Genomic DNA, 25,318 nt, shown 5'->3' with positions numbered 1-25,318 from the left:
GTAGAGATGAGGTTTTGCCAAGTTGCCCAGGTGGGTCTCGAACCCGTGGGCTCAGGCAATCCACTCACTTCAGCCTCCCAAAGCACGGATTACAGGCTGAGCCACCGAGCCCGGCTGTTTCACAAACATTAACCATCATTGTTATTGCTACCATTGTCAAGCCAGCTAATATCTAATTTCTTTAACCAGATGAGAATAATTCTTTTTATTGTATGTATTTAATCTTTCTGGTTACATCTTTACATGTAAGCTTACGCTTTATGACAAAACCAAAAAGTAGATATTGGTCAGGTCCTCATACCATTAAACCACGAAAAGCCTTTTAATTAGTAACATCTTGCTGAGACCCATTCCTGGTTTATAAAGAAGTTCAAAGGATAAGCACTAGAGAGCACCTTAGAGAAAACCCTAACTGGCACCGGGAGTGCAGGGAGGGTGCGCTGTCAGATTCTGCCTCTATGTGTTTCTGACCCAAAATCAAACATCCTAAACTAGGGGCCACAGGAGAGGTCTTCACTCCACAAGTGGAGGCTAACAGCAATTTCCTTTTTCTCCCCCGGTCCCTCCCTGCTTTGTGTTTCTTCCAGCACTTGTCCCTACCTGTCATACCCGAGAGGCAGAGCAGTGAGGTGGTGAATAGCAGACCCTGGAGCCAGACTGCTTGGATCCAAGTCCTGACTCATCACTTAGGCCCGCATGACCTTGACAAGCTACTCAAGTCCTCCGTACCCCAGTTTCCTCATCCAGAAATGAGAACACTGATGGAGCTATTACTATAGTACTATTGTCATGAGCAAATACACATGAAATACTCACCTGAGATGTTGGCATAGGAAGGTACGGGAATGAGTTAACATGGAGAATCAGGAGTTAGAACAGAAGGAAATAATGTCATAAGTGGATAAAGTAGCCTGAACGGAAAACATTTCCAGAGTAGACAGTGTTCCATTGTAGGACAGTGATACACACATCAAAAAAACCAGAAGCAACATATTTTTCTGTTGTGAAAACAAAGCTAATGTCAAAAAAAAAAAAAATGTTTGCTATTTGAACTGTTGGCAAACATGTAACTGATTTTTCACTGAGAACCTTCCAGTTTCTGAATAACTCACATTTTTCTTCTTAAACATATTTTCATGGTCTTATGATTTTGCCTGTGAATTTTTACTTTGGGTCTAATTTAGTTTGTGGTAAGAAAAACAACAACAAAGTTTATAATAGTTCCCAGTCTGATTTTAAAATATTCCCTTAATGACAGCTTTCAATCTTTTCAATATAATCTTTTCCCATGAAAACATAAACATGAGACTGAGCTCTGAAATGAAAATACACTGAGAGAAAGAACAGGATGGCACATTTCTCTTTTATTGTAATAGAATCCTAGAAACTGTAATTTCACAGCCTAGCTAAGGAATTGCCATTTTGATGATGCAGTAAGAAAAATATGCAATATGAGATAGATATCAACATGATACAAATCCTGTTGTTTCTTACAGTTAAATGAGGATAAATAACACCTTACTATGTTTTCTTTAAAGAAGTGATGTGCTTTGCTCAAACTAGAAAAATTCAATTTGAGAAAGGGCATTTGTTTAAATATTGGTTTACATTTTTAATATGGAAGATAGTCCATTGGTTCATTCTTTTAACCAATTGCCTCATTGGTGAGTAAGAAATGGTTTCAAGAATGAAGCTTGAGATTGACGACCCCTTTTGGTTGCAAGGAACTGACACATTCCAGGCAGTTGAAGTACCAGGAACATGTTCCAGGTAGACACACATGGCAGTGAGGAGCGTGGACTCAAGAAATTCCAACCCTAGTGCCTGCCGAACCTCACAGAGGCTGAAACCAGAGTGTGATTACAAGGAGCTTCACGTCCCAGGAGTGTGCCCGTCTCTTCTCTGTCTCTATTGTTATTGGCCCTCTTGGTGTGTTTCTGGTTCTGTCTACCTCTCCTCTCCCACCTATTGTCCTTCTCAACTCCGTTAAACCCCTGGGCTCAAGCGACCTTCTGCTTCCTTCCTTATAACTGGATGTCGTCACAGCCCTATTTTATGACTTCTCTCTCTGGGCAGACATTGACGTTGAGATCCTATGGCTTATTGCCAGAATCTCTCTTTAGTTCCCAATTAAGATTTCTGAAAGCAGGAATCTTATTGCCTCAGCCTGTTGGGGCAATGCTTTGTATATCTGACTCGGTCATGTCTACTGACCAGTGTGGGGGTAGATGCCCTTTTTCCCAAAGTCTGATTATTTCTTGGTGTGTGTGTGGGGGAGAGGTGAAGAGGAGCCATTTAGTTCAAAATAGGGTCTTTTCCTTTCGCAGGAAGCCCAGTTCTTCTCAGAAAGGGGTGTGGTGGCCGGGCTCGGTGGCTTAGCCTGTAATCCCAGCACTTTGGGAGGCTGAGGCGAGTGGATTGCCTGGGCCCGTGGGTTCGAGACTATCCTGGGCAACTTGGTGAGACCCCATCTCTACAATAAATCAAAAATTAGCCAGGCATGGTAGCACGCACCTGTAGTTCCAGCTCCCTGGAAGGCTGAGGCGGAAGGATCGCCGGAAGGATCACCGGAGCCCAGCAGGTTGATGCTGGGGTGGCTGAGAGCACGCCACTGTACTCCAGCCTGGGCGACGGAGTGGGACTCCAACTCAAAAAATAAAGATAATAAAATAACAAAAAGAAAGGGCTATGGGAATGGTATACCTATGGCTGATATATCCAGCACAGACTGAGAGATTGTTGGCTTTTGTTCTCAGGGAGCTGAAGAACCTAAGCTAAAGTGGGAGCACATCACAACCCTCATCGCAAGCCTCAGAGAATTTGTGAGATCTACTGACCGGAAAATAATAGCCACCACGCTGTCAAAGCTGAAATTGGAACTAGACTTCGACAGCCACGGCATTAGCCAAGTCCAGGTGGTACTCTTTGGTTTTCAAGATGCTGTAAGTATGATGTTTTCCCAGTGTTTTCCCACAAGTTAAAATTAGTCAGAAAAATCGGAGAAAACATAAGTTCTGTTATCTTTTTTTCCTTCAGCAAGTCTGATGAGACCAGGCACGGTGGCTCACGCCTGTAATGATAGCACTTTGGGAGGCCAAGGTGGGAGGATCGCTTGAGACCAGGAGTTTGGGACCAGCCTGAGCAATATATTGAGACACCATCTCTACGACAACAACAACAACAACAAAATTTTTTTTTAAACTAATGGATCACGGTGGCATACCTGTAGTTCTAGCTATTTTGGAGGCTGAGTTGGGAGAATTGCTTGTGCCCAGGAATTCGAGGCTGCAGTGAGCTATGATGGCATTACTGCACTGCAGCCTGGGCAACAGAGCGAAAACCTGTTTCAAATAATAATAAATAATAATAATTACAATTAGCTGTATTCTTTTTGGATGATAAATGTGAGGTATTTGCCTATCTGTGTGTTTCCAAGTATCAGATTTGTTGTTTTGTGTGTTTACGTTCCCCAAAGTTAGATACACATAAAACTGAATCACCATGGAAAATAGCAAAACTTACAAATATCTCCCATGGCTGAACTTTGTTCTTATGAAATTATGTTGGGTCACTATTTATTTGGAAGACTTTAGCAACGCCACACACTTTAGTCATGCACTTTCCAATGCTTTATGAGAAATGCCATCTAGTGGCCATTGAGAAAAATTTAACCGTGCAGACTGAAATGGTCACTGCTGGATAAAACCAGAAATGTTTTTTTCCAGTTTTTCTTTGGTTTCCATACAGAACATTTTTATTTCAGAAATAGACACTCTGTCCTATCCAGAAATATACTTCAGAGTACAAAGCATCGCTGACTGAAAATTGAGCCATGTGATCTAAAGAGAGATTGCTGAGAATTCTCTTTGAAATTGAGTTGCTATGCGACACAAACTAGAAGTCAGTCTTCTGGAAAGTCTAATTCAGAGCCTTCTGTTTTATTTTTGTGCAAGACTTATCAGTGGTACTTGATGCTAAGAAAAAAGCCTCAAACCAATCCAGAAGACCCTTACAAGATGTGGGAGATTGAAATAAGAAGGGTCTTGACAGTGCCTGTGGTGTGAATATGGAAGCACTTTGTATAACTTTATGTAAATTCCAAAAATTATCCAGTCCAAATGTGTTCATTGCTCTAGTGTAGAAAGTGTCCTATAATTGCAGTTAGACCATCAAATTATTTCCAGTTTCTTTTTTTGTTTTCGAGTTGGAATCTCACTCTGTCGTCCAGGCTAGAGTGCATGGCACGCTCACGGCCATCACAGCCATGACCTGCTGGGCTCAGGTGAGCCTTCTGTCTCAGGCTTCCGAGTGCCTGGAACCACAGGCATGCATCACCATGCCTGGCTGATTTTTTTGTTTAATTGTAGAGACAACGTCTTGTCAGGCTGGTCTCAAACCTCTGAGCTCAGGTAATCCTCTCACCTCCACCTCCCAAAGTGCTGAGCTCACACATGTGAGGCTGGTCTCAAACCCCTGAGCTCAGGTAATCCTCTCATCTCCACCTCCCAAAGTGCTGGGATCACATATGTGAGCCACTGCACCTGGCGATTCCCGGTTTCAAACCAAATGACCTTCATTGACCATTAATGTTCTCTGAGACACCGTGTGAGCCACTTGGTCTTTGTGCTATATTGTGGGCAGGTACAAGAGTCCTGGCTAGATTGAGGTCATAGGACACGAAAGCAACTGACAAATCCTATCACTAATATTGCATGCTAAAGGCATGCTTACACTGCAACTAGGGAAACCCAACCATCTGCAAATAGAGGGAAATAATTTAGCTAATTTGCACTTGCCCACACTTTTGGCTTCTAGCCTAGAGGTTGGAAAGCAAATTGGCTGTAGAATTCAGATTGAGAGATATTTGGCTGTAATCCTGGACCTTGGGCCAGGACACACACACACACACACACACACACACACACACACACACACGCGCGCACTCACGCACGCGCACACACACACACACACACACACACACACACACACACACACACTAGCTCACTTACTGCTCCAGAATTGGCAAGAATTCTCAGAATGAGCCCTATGTCATGAAGAGCTGAGCGGGTCATGACTATAATGAATCCCTCTTCTACCTTGGTGTGTGTGTTATTCTTTTTTTTTTTTTTTTTCTTTTCTTTTCTTTTTTTTTTTTTTAGTTATGGGTTTCACTCTGTCACCCAGACTGAAGTGCAATGGCAGGATCACAGCTCAAAGCAGCCTCTACTTCCTGGACTCAGGCAATCCTTCCACCTCAGCCTCCCGAGTAGTTGTGTCTACAGGCATGCGTTACCTTTCTTGGCTAATTTTTTTATTTTTTGTAGAGATGAGGTCTTGCTATGTTGCCCAGGCTGGTGTTGAACTCCTGGGCTCAGGCAGTCCTCTCCCCTCAGCCTCCCAAAGAGTTGGGATTACAGGCATGAGCCGCCACACCCGGCCCACCTTGTTCATGTTACTATTAAAATAAATATTCTAGTTTACTAAGTGTTCTGCTCATTAGTTAAACAAGCAGGCAAATGCTTTAAAAAAAATGAAGGTACCACGACAATTCAGTCTAAACAGGTTTTCTAGAATAGGTGGGAACCTAGCAGTGGTTCAATTCCTGAGCAATTACTGTGAGGAAGTCATCAAACTGTCTCTTTTCTAAACTGTTTTATTTTATTTTATAAGTATTTTTTAAAATAATTTTTACAAGCCAGGCTCGGTGGCTCAGCCTGTAATCCCGTGCCTTGGGAGGCTGAGGTGAGTGGATTGCCTGAGCCCACAGGTTTGAGACCCCTGGGCAACTTGGTGAGATCTCATCTCTACGATAAATCAAAAAATTAGCCGGGTGTGGTAGTGCATACCTGTAGTTCCAGCTACTTGGAAGGCTGAGGCGGAAGGAGCCCAGCAGGTTGAGGCTGCGGTGGCCGGGAGCGGCCACTGCATTCCAGTCTGGGTGACAGAGTGAGACTCCAACTCAAAAATAATAAAAATAAAAATAATTTTTACATATTGTACAAGTACAGATTTCTTGCATGCATGTTGTATAATGGTGAAGTTTGGGCTTTCACCCAAATAGTCAACACTGTGTGCAGTAGATGATTTTTCAGTCCTCACCCACCTCCCACCCTCCCACCTTTTATAGTTTCCAGTGGTTCTTATTCCAGTCTGTCCACGTGTTCCCATTGTTGAGCTCCCATTTATAAGTGGAAACATGTCATATTTGATTTTCTGTTTCTGAGTTATTTCACTTAGGATGATATCCTCCATAAACTGGGGGGTTTTGATGAAGATGGACCAAGGACAAAACAGGCAGCTGCAGTTGGTGTAGGTTTGCAGGCAGGTCACCATCTCCCTAGCTTCCTCTGAGGGCTCTAACTAGAGCCCCACTAGAGAAATGACCTCTTTTCTTAGAGGCCTAAGTCAATCAGCAAGTAGTGGAGTTAATCCAAACTTTAAATGAGCCTGTCTTAACCTTATCATAAACGATTGTTTTTAGAAAGTAATGCACGTGGTATATACATACAATGGAATATTATTCAGCCTTTAAAAGAAAGGGAATTCTGGCACATTCTACAACATAGATGAACCTTGTGGAAATTATGCTAAGTGAAATAAGCCAGTCACAAAAAGCTAAATACTGTGATTCCACTTATAAGAGGTACCTAGATTAGTCGAGTTTATACGGACAGAAAGCAGAATGGTCGTTTGCAGGGAATGTGGGGAGGTGAGAATAGGAATTTTGTTCAATGAGTATAGAGTTTCAGTTTTGCAAGATGGAAAGAGTTCTGTGGATGAATGGTGGTGAAAAAAGTAGCCTGACAACAAAGATTTTTTTAAAGTTTTAAAACAAAGTTTATTAGAGAAAGGAAAGAAGAAAAGAAAGGAAAAGATGCCAGAGCCGACAAGGGTGAGAAAAAAACCACAACAGATTTGTAATGTGAACAGACTTACTGGACTATTTTAGCTGAATACTCCCCTCTTTATAGAGGTGTAAACAAACAACTGTGGGAAGGAAGCCAGTCTTGCACTGTGGCAAACCTGCAGGAAGTACCAACCAGGAACATTTCCCTTTACTTGCTTTTTCAGATCACCAGAGTGCTGAAGCCCCAGACTGTTTCCATGGCAGAATCATAACCTTCAAGAAGGACTCTCTCTTCCTCCTTTACCCCTCCCTAATCCCTTCTGCAGTCATCTTAAAAATTGTAAATTGTAAATTCTGAATTCCAAAGAAGCTCCATTTTCATCGAACCAGACCACTTTTCACTTAATTATCTTATCTGCTTATCTGGGACTCACTAAACTTTAAACTGGCAATTTTTAATTTGTTTTCCAGTGACATAAAGAAACTCTTTGTGATTCAAGGTGGGGAAACTTACTAGTTATTTTTGTGGATAGAACTTCATCTAAGTGCTTAAGTCAGCTAGGTTATTTGCAGTTAAAATTGAAAGTAGGCTAAATGTCACTCTCTTTCTCCAGGTCAATAAAGTTCTTCGGAATCATAACATCAAGCCACACTGGATGTTTGCCTTAGACAGTATCATCCGAAAGGCGGTGCAGACAGCAATTACCATTCTGGTTCCAGGTCAGAGATATTTAATTATACTCTGCAAGAATTTAGTATTTGGATATTTTAAATTACTGTTCATCTGTTAGTTCTATCTTCTTTCTGCTTTTAAGACTGTGGTAGCATTAAAAAAAAAAATTTTTTCAAAATCACCAAATAACATTTATCTAGTACTTGTAGTCTGGGTAATGGGACATCAAGCATAATGTTTACTATAAGTAAGGAAGACTTGCTTCCTTGTCTTTAAAGGGTATGTCTGGATATGAAGACAGAGAAAATTATACAAGTGACCCAAATAAATATGCATTTCAATATACAGATACCTTTGCCATAAAACACATTTCTATGTCATTTCTTACCCAGTGGCTCCCAAGTCTGCCTGTGCAGTGAGTGGTAGAAGGAGTTCTTTAAAATAACAGCTTTCAGAGCCCCATATCAGTCCAAGTGAATAAGAATCTGCTGGGAATAAAGCCTAGGAATCTGATTTTAAAAAAGGCTTTATTGGCCGGACCCGGTGGCTCAGTCTGTAATCCCAGCACTTTGAGAGGCCAAGGCAAGAGGATTGCCTGAGCCCACGTGCTAGAGACCAGCCTGGGCAACTTGACGACACCTTGTCTCTACAATAAATCAAAAATTAGCCGGGCATGGTAGCACCTGCCTGTAGTTCTGGCTACTTGGAAGGCTGAGATAGAAGGATTGCCTGAGCCCTGCAGGTCGACACTGGGGTGGCCATGAGTGTGCCACTGCACTCCAGCCTGGGCGATGGAGTGAGACTCCAAATTAAAAAAAAAAAAAGGGTGGGGGTGCTTTTCTGTTTTAGAGCAGTTTTAGGTTCACAGCATATTTGAGAGGAAGGAACAGAGATTTCCCATATGTCCCCTGGCCTCACAAGTACATCGCCTCCGTCTGTGTCACCCTGCCCTAGAGAGTGGTACATTTGTGACGATTAATGAACCTACTTGACTCATCATCACTGTTTGTATTAGGTTTCGTTCTTGGTGCTGTACATTCTATGGGAATCCTACATGTATAATGACATGTGTCCACCATTATAGTATCGTATAGTATATTTTCAATCCTCTGTGTTCCACCTATAGAGATCTGATTTTACTACAGCTTCCAGGTCATGCTGATAGCCAGCCAGGTATGGCAATCACTGGTCTAGACACAGCCCCAGCTATGTTGGTAGTGAGTTGTAAAAGAGGCAGTGTTGATGAAACAAGGCTTTATGGAGCCAGTGAGATGTGTATGCATACTCCACAGCAAAACCTCCAAAGTGTTTAGATAGTGTGTCCATTAATAAAAAATTGTAAGCAAAGCTCTTCCATCCTGTGTATGTGCAGGGTGTGGTGAGTCGGGGGTGGATGGATGGATGCATGGGTAGGTAGGTAGAAAGATAGATAGATAAATATAGACAGATTTATATCTAAAAATTAGAAGCATGTTCTGTTGTACTAATTTGTACCTGCATTCTAAAATAGAAATTAAGCTGGGCACTGTGGCTCACCTCTGTAATCCCAGCACTTTGGGAGGCCAAAGTGGGAGGATCACTTGAGCTCAGGGGTTTGAGACCAGCCTAGGCAACATAGTAAGACCCCCATCTCTACAGAAAATTTTTTTAAAAATAGCTGGGTATGGTAGCACGTGCCTGTAGTCCCAGCTACTCAGGAGGCTGAGGTAGAAGGATCGCCTGAGCCCAGGAGGTCGAGGCTGTGGTGAGCTTTAATTGCACCACTGCACGCCAGCTTGGATGACAGAGTGAAATCAAAAAAATAAATAAAATAGTAATTAAGGATAAGATCAATACAAAATATTTCTAAGTTATTTATAAATGGCAGTACAAACTTTTGAGTCCATGTCAACTTTTCTGAGTTATAGAATTCTCTTTTCTCTCAGAATATTTGAATATTTGACTTATCAGTGAGGCACCAGTGTCAATGTTGACATTAAACATTAGTAAAGATTCGTTTCTTCCCTATATAAGAAAGAAATATTAGTGGAAGTTCTAATATCCCTGCTCATGCTCTCTCTGCCTGTGCCTCCACCCTGTGTCCCTCCTGTCCTGTGGTTCATACCTTTACATTCTTCAGATCTCAGTTTAAAAGACACTTCCTCAGAAAGTTCTGACCTGTCACCAAATCTAAACAACCGTGTGAGGCACAAGGCACATTCTTTATGAAAAGCGCTTGCTGGCTGGGTACAATGGCTCATGCCCTGTAATCCTAGCACTTTGAGAGACCCAGGCAGGAAGATCACTTGAGCCTGAGAGTTTAAGACCAGCCTGGACAATACAGTGAGACTTTGTCTCTACAGAAAATTAGCCAGTCATGGTGGTGTGCACCTGTCCTTCCAGCTACTCAGGAGACTGAGGCGTCATTTGAGCCCAGGAGTTCAATGCTGCAGTGAGCCGTGAGCTTACTGCTGCACTCCAGTATGGGCTATGGAGTGAGACCCTGACAAAAAAATATATATTTTTAAGTGTTTGCCAAAGAAAGTTATTTTGTCCTTCCATCATGAAATTGGTTTCTTCGAGGTCACTAGAAGTCTCTGATTTTTTTTTTTCCGGACCAAAAATTTTAATTAGATACAAGGAAATGTACAGAAATGCATAATTTTGTTTATTTGTATTTTTCATTTACTAAACTTAATATTACTTCCAAAACATTCCCTATATGTGCTGGATGCTCTTCTAAGTGTTTTACAAATATTAACATGTTTAGCCACCATAATAATTAGAAGTCTCTGATTTCAATTGAAGTTACTGTTTGAAAGCTTTTTTGTTGTTTATTTTTTTAAGTGGAAATTTTAGAGGAGAATGACATAGAGAGAGTACTTCTTGTATTCCTCACAGGGTAAGGGAAGCCAATACACACTGTACACCAATATAAAAATGATGACATATGTGAACTAGCTGGAGTGATCTCAGTCATCTGACAGTTCTTCAGATTTCCAAATGTCTCTAAAAATTTTGTCTTAACAAATGTGACACAAAGAAACCATGTTTAAAAATGACTATCTTCAAATGCCCCTGATAAAAATTCCTTTTAGATGATAAGATACTACAATTAACCTACCAACTTTCAAAATACACCCATAGAAGACCACATATTTAAAAATACACCTTTGTTACTACAGACACATATTGCCTAATGATAGGGATACATTACTAGAAATGCCTCATGAGGCTGGGTGCAGTGACTCAAGCCTGTAATCCCAGCACTTTGGGAGGCCAAGGCGAGAGGATTGTCTGAGTTCAGGAGTTCGAGACCAACCCGGGCAACTTGGTGAGACTTCATCTCTACAATAAATCAAAAAATAAGCCGGGCATGGTAGCGCGCCTATAGTTCCAGCTACTTGGAAGACTGAGGCAGAGGGATCACCTGAGCTCAGCAGGTCGAGGCTGCCGTGGCTGTGAGCATGCCACTGCACCCCAGCCTGGGCAACAGAGTGAGACTTCAACTAAAAAATAAAAAAGAAAGAAAGAAAAAGAAATGCATCATGAGGCAATTTCATCGTTGTGAGAATATCATAGAGTGTACTTGCACACACCTAGATGGTCTAGTTACTACACACCGAGGCTAGATGGGTATAGCCTACGGCTTCAAGGCTATAAACCTGTGTAGCATGTCATTGTACTTAATGCTATAAGCAATTGGAATATTTACCATGGTAAATATTTGTGTATCTAAACATATAAATGATATGGTAAAAATACAGTATTATAATCTTACAGGACCACGGTCATATATGCAATGCAGTCTGTCATTGACCGAGATGTTGTTTTACAGCTCATGACTGTACATATATTTCCTAGACAGGTCTGCTGAGTGGACCCAGATCTTGATTTCTAAACATCATTCTCCAATAAAAGGAATTGGGGCTCCTTGGAAAAGGGGTTGATCTAGGCCTGGGGCTGGGGAAATGCAAGATGAACCTGCAAGATCTTGTGGTGCTAAAAACAAGGAAGTGTCCAAAAAGGATGGAGGTTTATTGAAAGGACACTGGAGCCAATCTGAAGGCATCTCCAGCAGTCTAAATCAGAAGAATCTGAACAATAAAATCATAGCTCATGGAAGAAAATAAATATCTATAAACCTATGTTGATATAAATAATTGAATAAATAAATATATGGAAGAGAGGAATCATCTCTCTGTGATAGTAGAATTTCAATTGGTAAATGTGGAAGGAATGAAGGAATTAGAAAATCACCATTAGGCAAACGTGACAGCACTAATTCATTTGCAGGCAAAGACCATCAATAGCTACTAAAATTAGTAGGGGAAAGAGGGAGGAGAAACAGGCTTTTGAATGGTTTCAGTGTCTCCTTACAAGATATTTACTAACTATTAAGGGAGGTACCTGTGGACACCCCTCAACAAGTGATCAAGGTAAGCATCAGTAGTAAGAAGACTCATTAACAGAATGCACCTCCTGATAGGATGCTCTGAGATGGGCACAACATCACTTCTGTGCTGTTCTTGCCAAAAATGCATATGCTCTGGCTGGGTGCGGTGGCTCAAACCTGTAATCCCAGCACCTTGGGAGGCCAAGGTGAGGGGTTTGCCTGAGCCCACAGGTTTGAGAACAGCCTGAGCAACTTGGTGAGACCTCATCTCTACAACAAAGCAAAAATTAGCCAGGCCTGGTAGCATACGCCTGTAGTTCTGGACACTTGGGAGACCGAGGCAGAAGAATCGCCTGAGCCCAACAGATCGTTGCTGGGGTGGCCGTTAGCATGCCACTGCCATCCAGCCTGGAAAACAAAGAGTGAGACTCCAACTCAAAAAACAAACAAACAAAAAAAACATATGCTTAACCTGATTGTGACAAGACATCAGGTGAACTTAAAATGAAAGACAGTACAAAATATCTGATCAGCATTCCTCAAAAATGTGAAGGTCGGCTGAGCTTGGTGACTCAGCTTGTGATCCCAGCACTTTGAGAGTTCAAGGCGAGTGAATTGCCTGAGCCCGTGGTTTCAAGACCAGTCCGGGCAACTTGGCGAGGCCTCGTCTCTACAATAAATCAAAAAATTAACCAGGCATGGTAGCGTGCACCTGTAGTTCTGGCTACTTGGAAGGCTGAGGCGGAAGGATTGCCAGAGCCCAGCAGGTTGACGCTGAGGTGGTGGTGAGTATGCCACTGCACTACAGCCTGGGCGACAGAGTGAGATGCCAACTCAAAAAAAAATGTGAAGATCGTGGGAGTTAAAGAAATAATGCTGAAGCCAGGAACAGTGACTCACACCTGTAATCCCAGCACTTTGGGAGGTGGAGGCAAGAGGATTGGCTGAGCCCAGCGTTTCGAGACCCACCTGGGCAACTTGGCGAGACCTCATCTCTACAAGAAATAAAAAAATTAGTCAGGCATGGTGGCAGGTGTCTGTGGTTCCAGTTACTTGGAAGGCTCGGGTGGAAGGATTGCCTGAGCCCAGCAGGTCCAGGCTGCGGTGGCCATGAGCATGCCACTGTACTCCAACCTGGGTGACAGAGTGAGACTTCGACTTAAAAAAAAAAAGTACTACTGAGAGGACCCAGATCTTGGTTTCTAAACACCATTCTCCAATAAAAAGAATCGGGGCTCAGTCTAACATTTTAGCTTGACAATTGGTGGTAAAATTGGGACCACAGATCGGAAGAAATTAAGGAGACATGGCAACTAATTGCAATGAGGGGTCCTTGGCCAGAAAAAGGACATCAGTAGGAAAACTGGTGAAAATTCGAATAAAGTCTGTAGGCTAATTAATATTATTGTATCAATGCTAATCTCCTGGCTTTGATAGTATTGCCAAAGGTATATAAAATGTTCTGGGTAGGGCAAGAGGCTGAAGGGCATGCAGGAACTCTCTGTACTATTTTTGCAACTTTTCTATTGTTCCAAAATTATTTCAAGATAGAAAGTTTTTAAAACTTTCCTTTTTTTTTCAAAAGGAAAAACAGAACAGAGAATCCAGTACAAGTTTCTTAAAAAGGTTCCCCCCCGCCGAGGACTATTTTCTCACTTGTCATCAAGAATCAGCCTTCAGATTATTAGCAACATTAATTATCTGTTGTGAGTCCTCAAGCAGTCTGCCTGTGGGTGACCAGATGGAGAAATGCTGAGCACAGAGACATGATAATGCTAAGAGAGGGAGGATGGATAATGTAGGCATACTTCCTATATTAATAATAATTTTAAAAGCTGCTTAAAGCACTTGATGTTACCACCGCTAAACTGAACCATGCATGAGTCCCTGTATGAATTCATGTAAAAAACAGCATTGTATACCGTATGAGGAGCTTAATGCAGGGTTGATATACCACACTTACAAGTATTGTGATCTTACTAGGTATCACAAATACCCTGTGCTAAAGAAGCTTGGTCTAGTTAATTTCCTCTGGGAAAGTAACCATCTGGGTGAGGGGATGGGAATGGTATTATCGTTTGATCCCATTATGATGTTTTGGAAATGGGTACTGGCTCTGACTTCCGACATATAGACTTAAAGCCCTTCCAAAATCACAGGTCCCTGAGTCCCGGTCTCTCCCCTGACACACGGCTTCCTTCTGAGAATCCACTCTGTTTTACATTCTTCCAAGAGGATTCTGGGCCCCCATCTGAGCTTCCTTCTCTCAAACACCTCTCCCTCTTTCTCCATCAAGGCCAGGCCTTCCCCTCCTCCAGAACCCTGCCTAGGCCCGCAAGCTTCCATGATTCCTTCCGTGAGCAAACCTCCACTGGATTTAGTCACCGCAGATGTACTTAATCTACCTCTTAGCACCCTTAATACATGTATGTGTTAGGGTTCTTTAAAGAAACAGAATCAGTGGGATATATAGAGATAGGCAAGAGGAGATTTATTAGGGGAATTGGCTCTTGTGATTATGGAGATCAAGAAACCCCACCATTTCTTGTCTGCAAACTGGAGAACCAAGAAAAGTGAGACGGGAGGATCACTTGAGGCTAGGAGTTCAAGACCAACCCATCGCTACAAAAAATTTTTTTAATAAAAATTAAAAAATGAAATCCCGTGGTATAATTCAGTCTGAGTCCAAAGGCCAGAGAACCAGGGGAACCAATGGTGTAATACCATTGAGACTGAAGACCTGAGGACCAACAGCTGTGATGTTTGAACACAAGGGGAGATAAATGTCCCAGCTCAAGAAGGAAGAAAGAGAATCTACCCTTCTCCCACCTTTTTTGTTCTATTCAGGTTCTCAGTGGGTTGAATGATGCCGCCACATTGGTGAGGCGGATCTTCTTTACTCAGTCCACTGATTCAAATGTTAATCTCTTCTGAAAACACCCTCACAGGCACACCTTGGCATAATGTTTGACCAGCTATCTAGCCATCTGTTAGTCCACATAAAATTCACCACCACAATGTACATGTACATTGGATATGTAACTGGGTCTATACCTAAGATCATCTAAGATATTTTTAGCTATATTAATTTGTACCTGTAATTTCCTTTTATCTTTGTATGTGCTCTTGGGACTCTTCTGTATATTTGCTCTAGTTCTTTAGATTGTCATTTCTGTCAGGTCAGGGACCAGATGCTCTATTTCATTTGCATATTTCACAATGTCTGATCTGATGATGTGTACTTAGGGAGCCACCATAAAAGACCAAAATAACAAAGCATTGTATTAGCTTACCATTTTCTACTTTCTTCAAATTACTTGAGGGAATTTTTTAGTCATTAATACATATTTTAAATAATAATTTGAAGTGTATAGCATTAAGATTTATTATATTTAAATATAATAAACATCAGAAATTTTCCCTTCTAAAAAGTGAGGTTATAGTCAGCAGGTCTACAAAACTTTAAATTATTTTTAAAATTTCACGTTAGAAATCAAACTTAAGTCAGAAATTTTCAAAAGAAATCAAACTTAAATCAGAAATTTTCAAAAGAAATATAAGAATAATTCTAGAACATTTTGGTGGGAGTGTAAACTAGTACAACCTCTGTGAAAAACAGTGTGGCGATTCCTAAAAGATCTAAAAATTTACCTCCCATATGACCCTGTAATCCCCCTACTGGGAATATACCCAGAGGAACTCAAATCATTCTATGAAGAAGATACCTGCACATGCATGTTTATTGTAGCATTATTCACAATAGCAAAAACATGGAACCAACCATGCTGTCCATCAAAAGTGGACTGGATAAAAAAACAAGGTACATATACATGATGGAATATTACACAGCCATAAAGAAGGACAAAATCATGAACTTTGCAGCAACTTGGATGGACTTAGAGCTTATAATACTTAGTGATCTATCACAGAAACAAAGAACTGAGTACCACATTTTCTCACTCATAAGCAGACCCTGAACAATTATCATCACACTATAAAAAAGGGATTGACAGTAGTAGGAAACTCAGGGGCAGGAGGCGGGGGCACATTTTATTCATAAGGTACTTGATCTCAAACCAGGTGAAGTGGGGACCAAAGTGAGGCACAAACTTTACCTGTACAATGACCATTTGTATACCTAATTCTGAATTGTATCCCATATCCTTAAAATAAATAAAAAATAAAAAGCCTAATTTTATCCTCTAATTTAATGTGGAATTGCACTCTTTTAAATTAAGATTTTTGACTGGGCTCGGAGACTTAGCCTGTAATCCCAGCACTTTGTGAGGCCAAGGTGAGTGGATTGCCTGAGCCCACGGATTCAAGACCAGCCCGGGCAACTTGGTGAGACCTCATCTCTACAATAAATAAAAAATTAGCTGGGCGTGGTAGCACGCACCTGTAGTTCCGGCTACTTGGAAGGCTGAGGTGGAAGGATCATGGGAGCCTAGCAGGTCAACGCTGGGGTGGCGGTGAGTGTGCAATTGCACTCCAGCCTGGGTGACTGTGAGACTCTAATTCAAAAAAAATAAAATAAATTAAGTTTTTTTTCATTATTTTATTCCCTTCTAAATACAAATAATCCTAATAAGATGATTTCCACTCTACCTACATTTTTTGAGAGCTTAATATGTTCAGTCCCTGTACTAGGTGCAGGGTTTACAAAACCAAAACGTCTGGTTCTGAATCACTCCTACTAGTAGATAAATTAGGAAATGGGATTTTATAAAGGGAGAGGCGACAAAGCAGAAAGCAAAGTACAGATAAAAGGTAAGGATGTGGAGAAATTGGAACCCTTCACACTATTGGTGAAAATGAAAAATGGTGCAGCTGCTATGGAAAACAATATGGTGACTTCTCAAAAATTAAAGATAGACGTACCATATGATCTAGCAGTTTCCCTCCCAGGTATATATTTAAAAGAGCTTAAACCAGGCATGGTGGCTCTCACTTGTAATTCCAACACTCTGGGAGGCCAAAGCAGGAGGATAACTTGAGCCCAGGAGTTTGAGACCAGCCTGGGAGACATAGCAAGACCTTGTGTCTACAAAAAAAAAAAATGTTTTAAATTGGCTGGACATAGTGGCATATGCCTATAGTCCCAGCTACTCAGGGGCTAAGGCATAAAGCCTTGAGTCCAGGAGGTCAAGGGTGCGGTGAGACATGATTGGTCCTCTGCACTCCAACCTGGGTGACAGAATGAGACCCTGACTCAACCTTGACGACATTATTTTAAGTGAAATAAGCAAGTCATAAAAAGATACATACTGTATGACTCCATACACAGTATCTAGAGTAGTCAAATGCATAGAAACAAAAAGTAGAACGGTAGCTTCCAGAAGCTTGGGATAGAGAAATCAGGGAGTTGTTTGATGTATATAGAAGTATCAGTTTTGCAAGATGAAAAAGTTTTGGAGATTGGCTGCATAGCGGTGTGAATATACTTTACACTACTATTAACTGTACACTTAGAAATGATTAAAAGTTTTATGTCAAGCATTTTTAAAATAACAATACAAAACTTTAAAAAGCGAGATAACAGAAGCCAGGGCTGCATAAAAGCCCTGAAGAAGGACGCTCTGGTTTTTGTTATGAGCAAAAGATGGTGAGTTCTCTTTAGATTGTTGAATTTGAGGTACTTACCTAGCAAGATACCCAAGAGGTTCTGGATGTAACAGGAATGAGGTTGGAAAGGGAGAACTTGCCATCTACACATTAGAACTACTTCACATTCACAGAATGCAATGGGCTCATCCGTGGAGGACACATAGAAACATAACAGGATAGAACCCCAGGCTCCAGCTTTTAAGGGGTGGATGGTAAGCAAAAAAGACTGTGAAGAGAAACAGCAGCCGAAAATTTTGAGGAAAACATTGTACACAGGTCAAGTGAGGTAAAGACAGAAAAGTTACCTAGAGGATTTGCCGAGCAGCCTTTGGTGACCTTGCCAGAGTGGCTATATTAGAGTGATGGGTTGGGGGTCTTCCCTTGCTCCCCCTGGACTCCCTTTCTTGACACAGGGGCTCTTAACCTATGGTTCCTGGACTCTGAAGAGGCTTTGGCGAGTCTGTGAAACTCTGACAAATCTAAACGAAATCAGGAAACCTAGGCAAAACTCTCCAGGGAGCGTTTCTGTGACCTTCATGAAATTCTCAGTGGGTTCTGTGATCTGATAAAAGTTCCATGTGCCAGAGCACACAGAGTCAAGATCCTGTATTTCTGCCACCCTGATTTCACTTAAAGTGTAAGCATCACTTCTTTTTGTGGGTCAATTTGAGACCCTAATCACAATTTATACTATTTTTTCCTATGGAAATATATTATCCAAGTTCTGAAGTGACATGCAGATGAACTTGTGATATGGTGTGTTTAAGCTGGAGACTTGTAGCTTTTGTACTTTAAATTTCAACAGTTAGTCACCGGTTGCAGGAGAGCACACACTAGAAATCAACCCAGTAGTCAAAGAGAAATAGTCTTAGAGTGAAGATAAGTCTGTGTGTGGCGTTTTCAGCATCTAACCTGCATGCCCTTAAATTTTAAATGCTACAGGCATAAATCGTTCTGCATAGTCATTTTTGTTTATATAATCTCTGTATATCTCTGTTTCCTTATCTCTAAGCAAGTTAATAATTGCTTAGATATTAACTTAGATATTATGTAATCTAAAAAATGTATTTTACTTGTATAAACCCTTTTTATTTTTATTTTTTTTGAGTTGGAGTCTCACTCTGTCACCCAGACTGGAGTGCAGTGGCATGCTCTCAGCGACTACAGCCTTGACCTGCTGGGCTCCGGCAATCCTTCCACCTCAGCCTTCCAAGTAGCCGAGACTATAGGCGCGCGCTACCATGCCTGCTAATTTTTTTTTGATGTATCGTAGAGATGAGGTCTCGCCAAGTTGCCCAGGCAGTTCTCGAACCCGTGGGCTCAGGCAATCCACTCACCTCAGCCTCCCAAAGTGCAGGATTACAGGCTGAGCCACCGAGCCCAGCTCCTTTTTATATTCTTAACGGGTTTTCACATCATTACCTTTCTTGCAGATTTTTAGCTTCCCCTCACATATCTTATGTGCAGTGTGAGCATTTCCCTTCTGTTCGAATTCGACCATTCTAACTGAGATTATATATGGAATGACAAATCTGAATTAATGCACAAAATCCCATCCTCACTTTTGGAAAGGCAGTTTGGAATATATGTCTTACTGATAGCAGGGGGGATGATATTCATAGCTTAAGAAATTAAGGCAACCAGACATGTTTTCTGAACACTAGTGTTGCTGTTATGCCAAACAGAATTGAGGCCACACTTCAGCCTTGCCTCTGAGAGTGATACCGCTGATCAAGAAGACTTGGATGTAGAAGATGACCATGAGGAACAGCCTTCAAATCAAACCGTCCGAAGACCTCAGGCCGTCATTGAAGATGCTGTGGCTACCTCAGGGGTGAGCACACTCAGTTCTACTGTATCCCATGATTCCCAGAGTGCTCACCGATCACTGAACGTACAGCTTGGAAGGATGAAAATAGAAACGAATAGGTAAGTCTCGCGCTGGCGTAGGCTGGTTTCTTTTTTCTTACCTTTATAAAAGTGCATGGGGGCTGGATGCAGTGGCTCACACCTGTAACCCCAGGACTTTGGCGGGTGGAGGTGAAAGGATTGCCTGAGCCCAGGGGTTTGAGGCTAGCCTAAGCAACATGGTGAGACTTCATCTCTACAATAAATAAATAAATAAATTAGCCGGTTGTGGTGTGCTCCTGTAGTTCCAGCTACTTGGATGGCTGAGGTGCAAAGATCGCTTGAGTTCAGCAGTTTGAGGCTGCGGTGGTCATGAGCATGCCACTGCACTCTAGCCTGGGCAACAAAGACTCTGACTTAAAAAAAAAAAAAAAAGTACATGTGTTTTTAGTCTACTTTAAAAGCTGACCCATAGACAATACAAAATATGATCCCTTCAACCCATTCATGTCAACTTGATTGAACATCTTTATAAAACAAAAGAGGTTTTTGTCTTTTCTGTCAAATACCATTTTCTACCTCTACCAGTTCAAGCCTTCTTCAGCGCCATTTCTTTGATTGCTACTTTATCTCTAAGTGCAGAGATTTTTAGAGTAACTTAGTTATAACCTCTCAGACCGTCTTAGGTACAAACTAAGAACAGTCTGTACCTTGCAGCAGATAGCTGAAAGACAGAACAGGAGGTCCACGATCTTGAAAACCCATGACTTGGAATATCAAGTTCTTATAAGAGAGGATAATCTCTGAGCTCAAGTGGACAAAGCTAATCAGTGGTGCCAAAGCTTTGCATCTTAGAACCTTACAGGGAGGATAGTTGGCCACATTTACAGTTCTTATTTTCAATACACTGTGACATATCTGGAATTTAATTTGTCTTTGATAATAACTTGGTAGATAGAACCCACAGGATCAGGTTATTAAGTGAACAGTAAATATTTCCTGTTCTTCATGGATGTTGGCACAGTTCAAGGTCCGGATCTTTATGATGTATAGCTTCCTGTGCTGTTGACAGTTGACATGTGGGAAACTGACTTTATGACTCTGGGTTTGCAGTGAAAACGTTTTTTAGTGAAAAAATACAGGCTGTTCAAATATTAGAAACTGTAGTTGAAAATTCTGGTTGTTCATCAGGGAGATGAAAAAATGTCTTATTTCTAGTCATAAAGTTTAGGTTTTTAAAGGTAAGTTTGAATACCAAACTTAGTGTAAAACTCACCCTATTTTCAGAAACCTGAATTCTGGTTGCATGATTAAGTAAATCCATCCATACATGTCTTCTGTGATATTCAAAGAGAAATCTTGTTTAATAAAGAGAAATTGGCTCTCTGGCTTCCATATCCCAGTTCATCCTCTGAAACCCAGCTCTCTACTTGCCATCTCTACTATTGAGTGGAAAAGAACTTGGATCTTTTCTCCTCCAAGACTTCAGCTAAATCTTGGAGTCCCTCATTTCTCCTCTTCCCAAGCAAGAGTTCAGATAATAAGACCTCATGTCATGCATTATAGAAGGAGCTAACATTAGTCACTTCTCTTGACATGATTCTCTATCACCCAGTCCTGAGTAGGGTTGTTTTTGAACCCTGCTCTGATCTCTGGAGGAGGAAAGCTAACTCATTTTTTTGGTCCAGCCCTCTCTGCCCATGGCTTCTAGTCAGAATTATACAAGCAGTAAAACTACTTTGTTTACCAATGAGCTGGTACATCTGCTTTTCTGGCCCTGAAACCTCCTGTCTACACACCCTCGCTATGTCAACAGGGGCTGTCTCCCTTAATGCAGCCTGGATATGTACCGCTTCCCCTTCTCTCCTTGTCCCATTTGGTTGGCCTTGTGCTCACCCTGGCGCACCTTGTGCTACCTGCATGCAGTCCTTGAGGGGTGCTCTTCATGGTTTCACGTTTCTCTTATGAGGGTGTCTTGGTCCTAGCTGAGTGTCTGCTTCTCAAATCTACTCATCTCTGTTGAAAAGACTAGCATTTGTCCACATTGCTTTATTATCTCAGTACATAGCTGCATTTTTCACAACAACCTACACATTTACACTTTTTCTCCACGTGTTTACATTTGAATCTGTGAAATCTACAAGGTAATCAGCCTCCTTTTTCTTTTTTCAGTAATATCTCCCACAGCTCCTACATCACCCTCAGAAAAGTGAGATGAGGGACACCTGCTTCACGCATGACTTGAAGACAGGTCCGCAACTTTAGTACAAGCAATGAGCCAGTGAAATCAGAGGCCGGTTCTGTCTGTCTTGCTCCTTGTAATTTTCAGTTGAATATTACTTGAAATATAAAAGCATGCCTCATGCAAAACGAATCTAGAGGAAGTGTCATGTGTTTTTAGGAAAGGTTGTAACTCTCATGTTAAAAATCGTAAACTGTCAGGCGTGGTGGCTCAAGCCTGTAATCCCAACACTTTGGGAGGTCGAGGCAAGAGGATTGTCTGAGCTCAGGGGTTCGAGACCAGCCTGGACAACTTGATGAGACCTCGTCTCTACAATAAATCAAAAAATAAGCCGGGTGTGGTAGCACACACACCTGTAGTTCCAGCTACTTGGAAGGCTGAGGCAGAAAGATCACCTGAGCCTAGCAGGTCGAGGCTGTGGTGGCATGAGCGTGCCACTCCACTCCAGCCTGGGTAACAGAGAGAGACTCTAACTCAAAAAAAAAAATTTTAAGCTTTAAAATTTAGGATGATCATGGTTGAAGGTAAACAGGTATAGCTGGGTCTTGATTATTAGACAACCCATAACCCTAAGTGGCAGAAAGCTACAAAATGGCTTTAGAGTGTATGCTTTACTTCTAAGTGTATGATTACCTAAAATGTTCTGAAAATTTACTTCATCCAAGGAGACGCAGGGACATTATCAAACTCTAACTCAGAAGGGGCTGACTGGTTATCTGTCTTTCCTATCTTACAGTTCTGGAATTACCCATCTGACTTCATGACAGATCCTTGCCCTACTTTTCCGAAACAGAGAGGCAGTTGCCTTGAGTTCAAAGTATTTCCCTACTAACTGAACATAAAGTAAAAATAAAACTGATGGACTGGATATATCCTCAAGACAAATACTTTTAGGAACTGGATTTGGGGCAAATGGGTAGTGTCAATACTGTGCTTCCAATGTAAAATTTGGGCTTTTAATTGTAAAAGAAACTACAAAGTCTAGACAAATATAGGTTTAATTCTAGAAAATGTTGTGTTCTTTGAGAAAACAAGAAGAACATGCTATTCCATGCACGTTTATTAGCAAGGAAGCCAAACATACATACCACATGCAAAAATTGCCAACTTCAAAACCCCTACAGAGTTTGCTCTCCATTTCTTTAAATTATCATTAATGCTGGAATAGATCAATCTCCCCCAACCCTCTGCTTCCCCTCTTGCTTTCAGTTCATGCTGTTTCATCCACCCAATGTGCATCATTTCTGCTCTCTACAGTTGGCTTTGTTTACCTGTCCTCCTCAGAACACCTTCTCCGTCTGCCTCTCACTCTGTTCTGATTTTGTTCTATCTCTGCTACCTACTCTGCTATGATCCCTCTCCTACCTAAGGGCCTCAGATTTGTGTCTTGTGGGAACAGGGTGGAGTCTGGGGGTCAGGGATGGAACCCCCACTGAGCCCTGGGAGGGCTCTTTTCCAGGGCGGGAGGCTGTAGCAGGGAAACAGAATAGGCTTTATTTATTTATTTATTTTTGAGTTGGAGTCTCACTCTGTCGCCCAGACTGTGCCCCCGGCCACCACAGCCTCGCTCTGCTGAGCTCTGGCATTCCTTCCGCCTCAGCCTTCCAAGTAGCCGGAACTACAGGTGCACGCTACCATGACCGGCTAATTTGTGATTTATTGTAGAGAGGAGGCATCGCCAAGTTGCTCAGGTGGGTCTCGAACGCACAGGCTCAGGCAGTTCACTTGCCTCGGCCTCCCAAAGAGCTATCTCCTTTAATGCTCACAGGTTTTATTTTTTCCTTTTTACAAATGGGAAAACTGAAGTCCAAAGGCTTTAGGTAATTTCTTTAAGGTTAACACAGGAAGTGCGGAACAAAACCAGGACACAAGCCCAGGTGTGTGTCTGTCAGTTGCACCATGCTGCCTTTGGGCATGCCAAGTGAAGCAAAAATAAGCTTTTGGATGGAACATAGTCCTGAGTTAAATCTGTCAATACTCAGGCAATGAAACAAATATAGCTTGTTAGGAGCTATAGGGTATGCAACAATTTACCTTGATAAACTTATTATTGTATATTTTAAAGTATTGTAATTCTGAATCCAAGTTACTCCAAGATACTTTTCTAAAAAACTAGAATTACATAATCTGGAATGTTTTCTCTGAGAAACTGTTGGAAATGGTGAGTGGGTTACCAGTTGGTTCTGTTACATAGTGAGCTTTCCATGGGTAGGAACCATGGTATGAATATCACAGTTTCTCCTTGTTTCTTTGGAGACTGCATCAGATGCCAACTAGGAACTGAATGTACCAGGAGAACAGCTATCCTTTTGCCCACTTCACAACCCACCCCCTGAGAAGTGAGGGAATAATCGTAACAACCACAACTGGCCGGGCTCGGTGGCTCAGCCTGTAATCCCAGCACTTTGGGAGGCCGAGGCAAATGGACTGCCTGAGCCCACAGGTTTGAGACCAGCCCAGGCAACTTGGCGAGACCTTGTCTCTACAATAAATCAAAAATTAGCCAGACAAGGTAGCACATGTCTTGTTATTCCGGCTACTTGGAAGGCTGAGGCGGAAGGATCACTGGAGCCCAGCAGGTTGACACGGGGGTGGCTGTGAGTGTGCCACTGCTCTCCAGCCTGGGCAGAGTGAGACGCCAACTCAAAAAAAAAAAAAAAAAAAAAAGTAACAACCACAACTGCAGCAACAATGGTTAACATTTATTGGGCACTTGTTACACACCAGGTCTCTAGGCAGCCTTATCTATAGCTATTGATAATTTCTCAAATTTTCTTAGTTTAAGAACACTTATTACCTTTCTGTTTTGCATTGACTGGGATATTATCTATACTTACCAACTTTTAATGAGAATCCATACACGTAAAATATATGCCTGTTAATGTCCCTTATTTATGAATTTGATATTTATGGTTGTAAGAAGAACCAGTAGAACATCTGTGAAGATTTCAGCAGAAGAATTCTTGTCTCGAGCACAGAGCCTTTCAGAGCTTTGCTGCTGGACACTGGGCACCGGGCAGGGGGTGGGTGTCGTGAACCTGTACCATCAATGTCACCTGGGAGCTCATCATAAATGCAGAGTCTCATCCCAGAGCTAATGGACCGGAATCTTTCTTTCAGTTAAATCAGGGGAATCTTTGCTCATTATAGCCTGAGAAACCCATGTCTAGAAGGTCACCCTGTGTCAGCTCCAGCTTTATTATCCTGTCAACCAATATAATTTTCTTCTGCAGATTACTAGAAGAATTGGTTCGGAAAGAGAAAGAATTACAAGCACTCCTCCATCAAGCTATTGAAGAAAAAGACCAAGAAATTAAACACCTGAAGCTTAAGTCCCAGCCCATAGGTGAATAGCAGACGTTAAAATAATACTGTTCTACCAGGCTGCCACAAAAAAGCCAAGAAAGCCAACAGACAAGTTTTATTCATGGCTTAGTCAGCATTTGTCACTTGTACCACAACTACAAGCAGGAATAAATTTTAAAAACACATCCAATTTTTGACTGGTTGAGGTGGCTTATGCCATTAGTCCTAGCGTTTTGCGAGGCTGAGACAGGAGGATTGTTTAAGGCCAGGAGTTTGAGACCAGCCTGGCCTGGACAGTATCGTGAGATTTCATCTCTCCAAAAACAAAACAACCCAATTATTAACTGTAGCAAACTGTCATTTCTTTTTCTTTTTTTTTTTTGAGTTGGAGTCTCACTCTGTCGCCCAGACTGGAATGCA

General features: G+C 41.7%; 1 protein-coding gene across 1 annotated transcript in view; it reads left to right on the top strand.

Moving 5' to 3' along the window:
• The window catches only part of MAP3K5 (mitogen-activated protein kinase kinase kinase 5), a 236,106-nt gene that overhangs the window by 205,872 nt on the left and 4,916 nt on the right, over positions 1-25,318 (top strand). The window contains exons 24-27 of the mRNA XM_008054221.2: positions 2,757-2,942; positions 7,462-7,567; positions 19,188-19,431; positions 24,826-24,938. Coding sequence (XP_008052412.1) covers positions 2,757-2,942; positions 7,462-7,567; positions 19,188-19,431; positions 24,826-24,938 — 649 coding nt within the window. The remainder of the gene's footprint in view (positions 1-2,756; positions 2,943-7,461; positions 7,568-19,187; positions 19,432-24,825; positions 24,939-25,318) is intronic.

This window comes from Carlito syrichta, unplaced genomic scaffold (genome assembly GCF_000164805.1).
Source record: "Carlito syrichta isolate Samal-C Ts95f unplaced genomic scaffold, Tarsius_syrichta-2.0.1 Scaffold289251, whole genome shotgun sequence".
Taxonomy (NCBI): domain Eukaryota; kingdom Metazoa; phylum Chordata; class Mammalia; order Primates; family Tarsiidae; genus Carlito; species Carlito syrichta.
The sequence above is the reverse complement of the archived record's forward strand: the minus strand, read 5'-3'. Positions and strand labels throughout refer to the sequence as shown.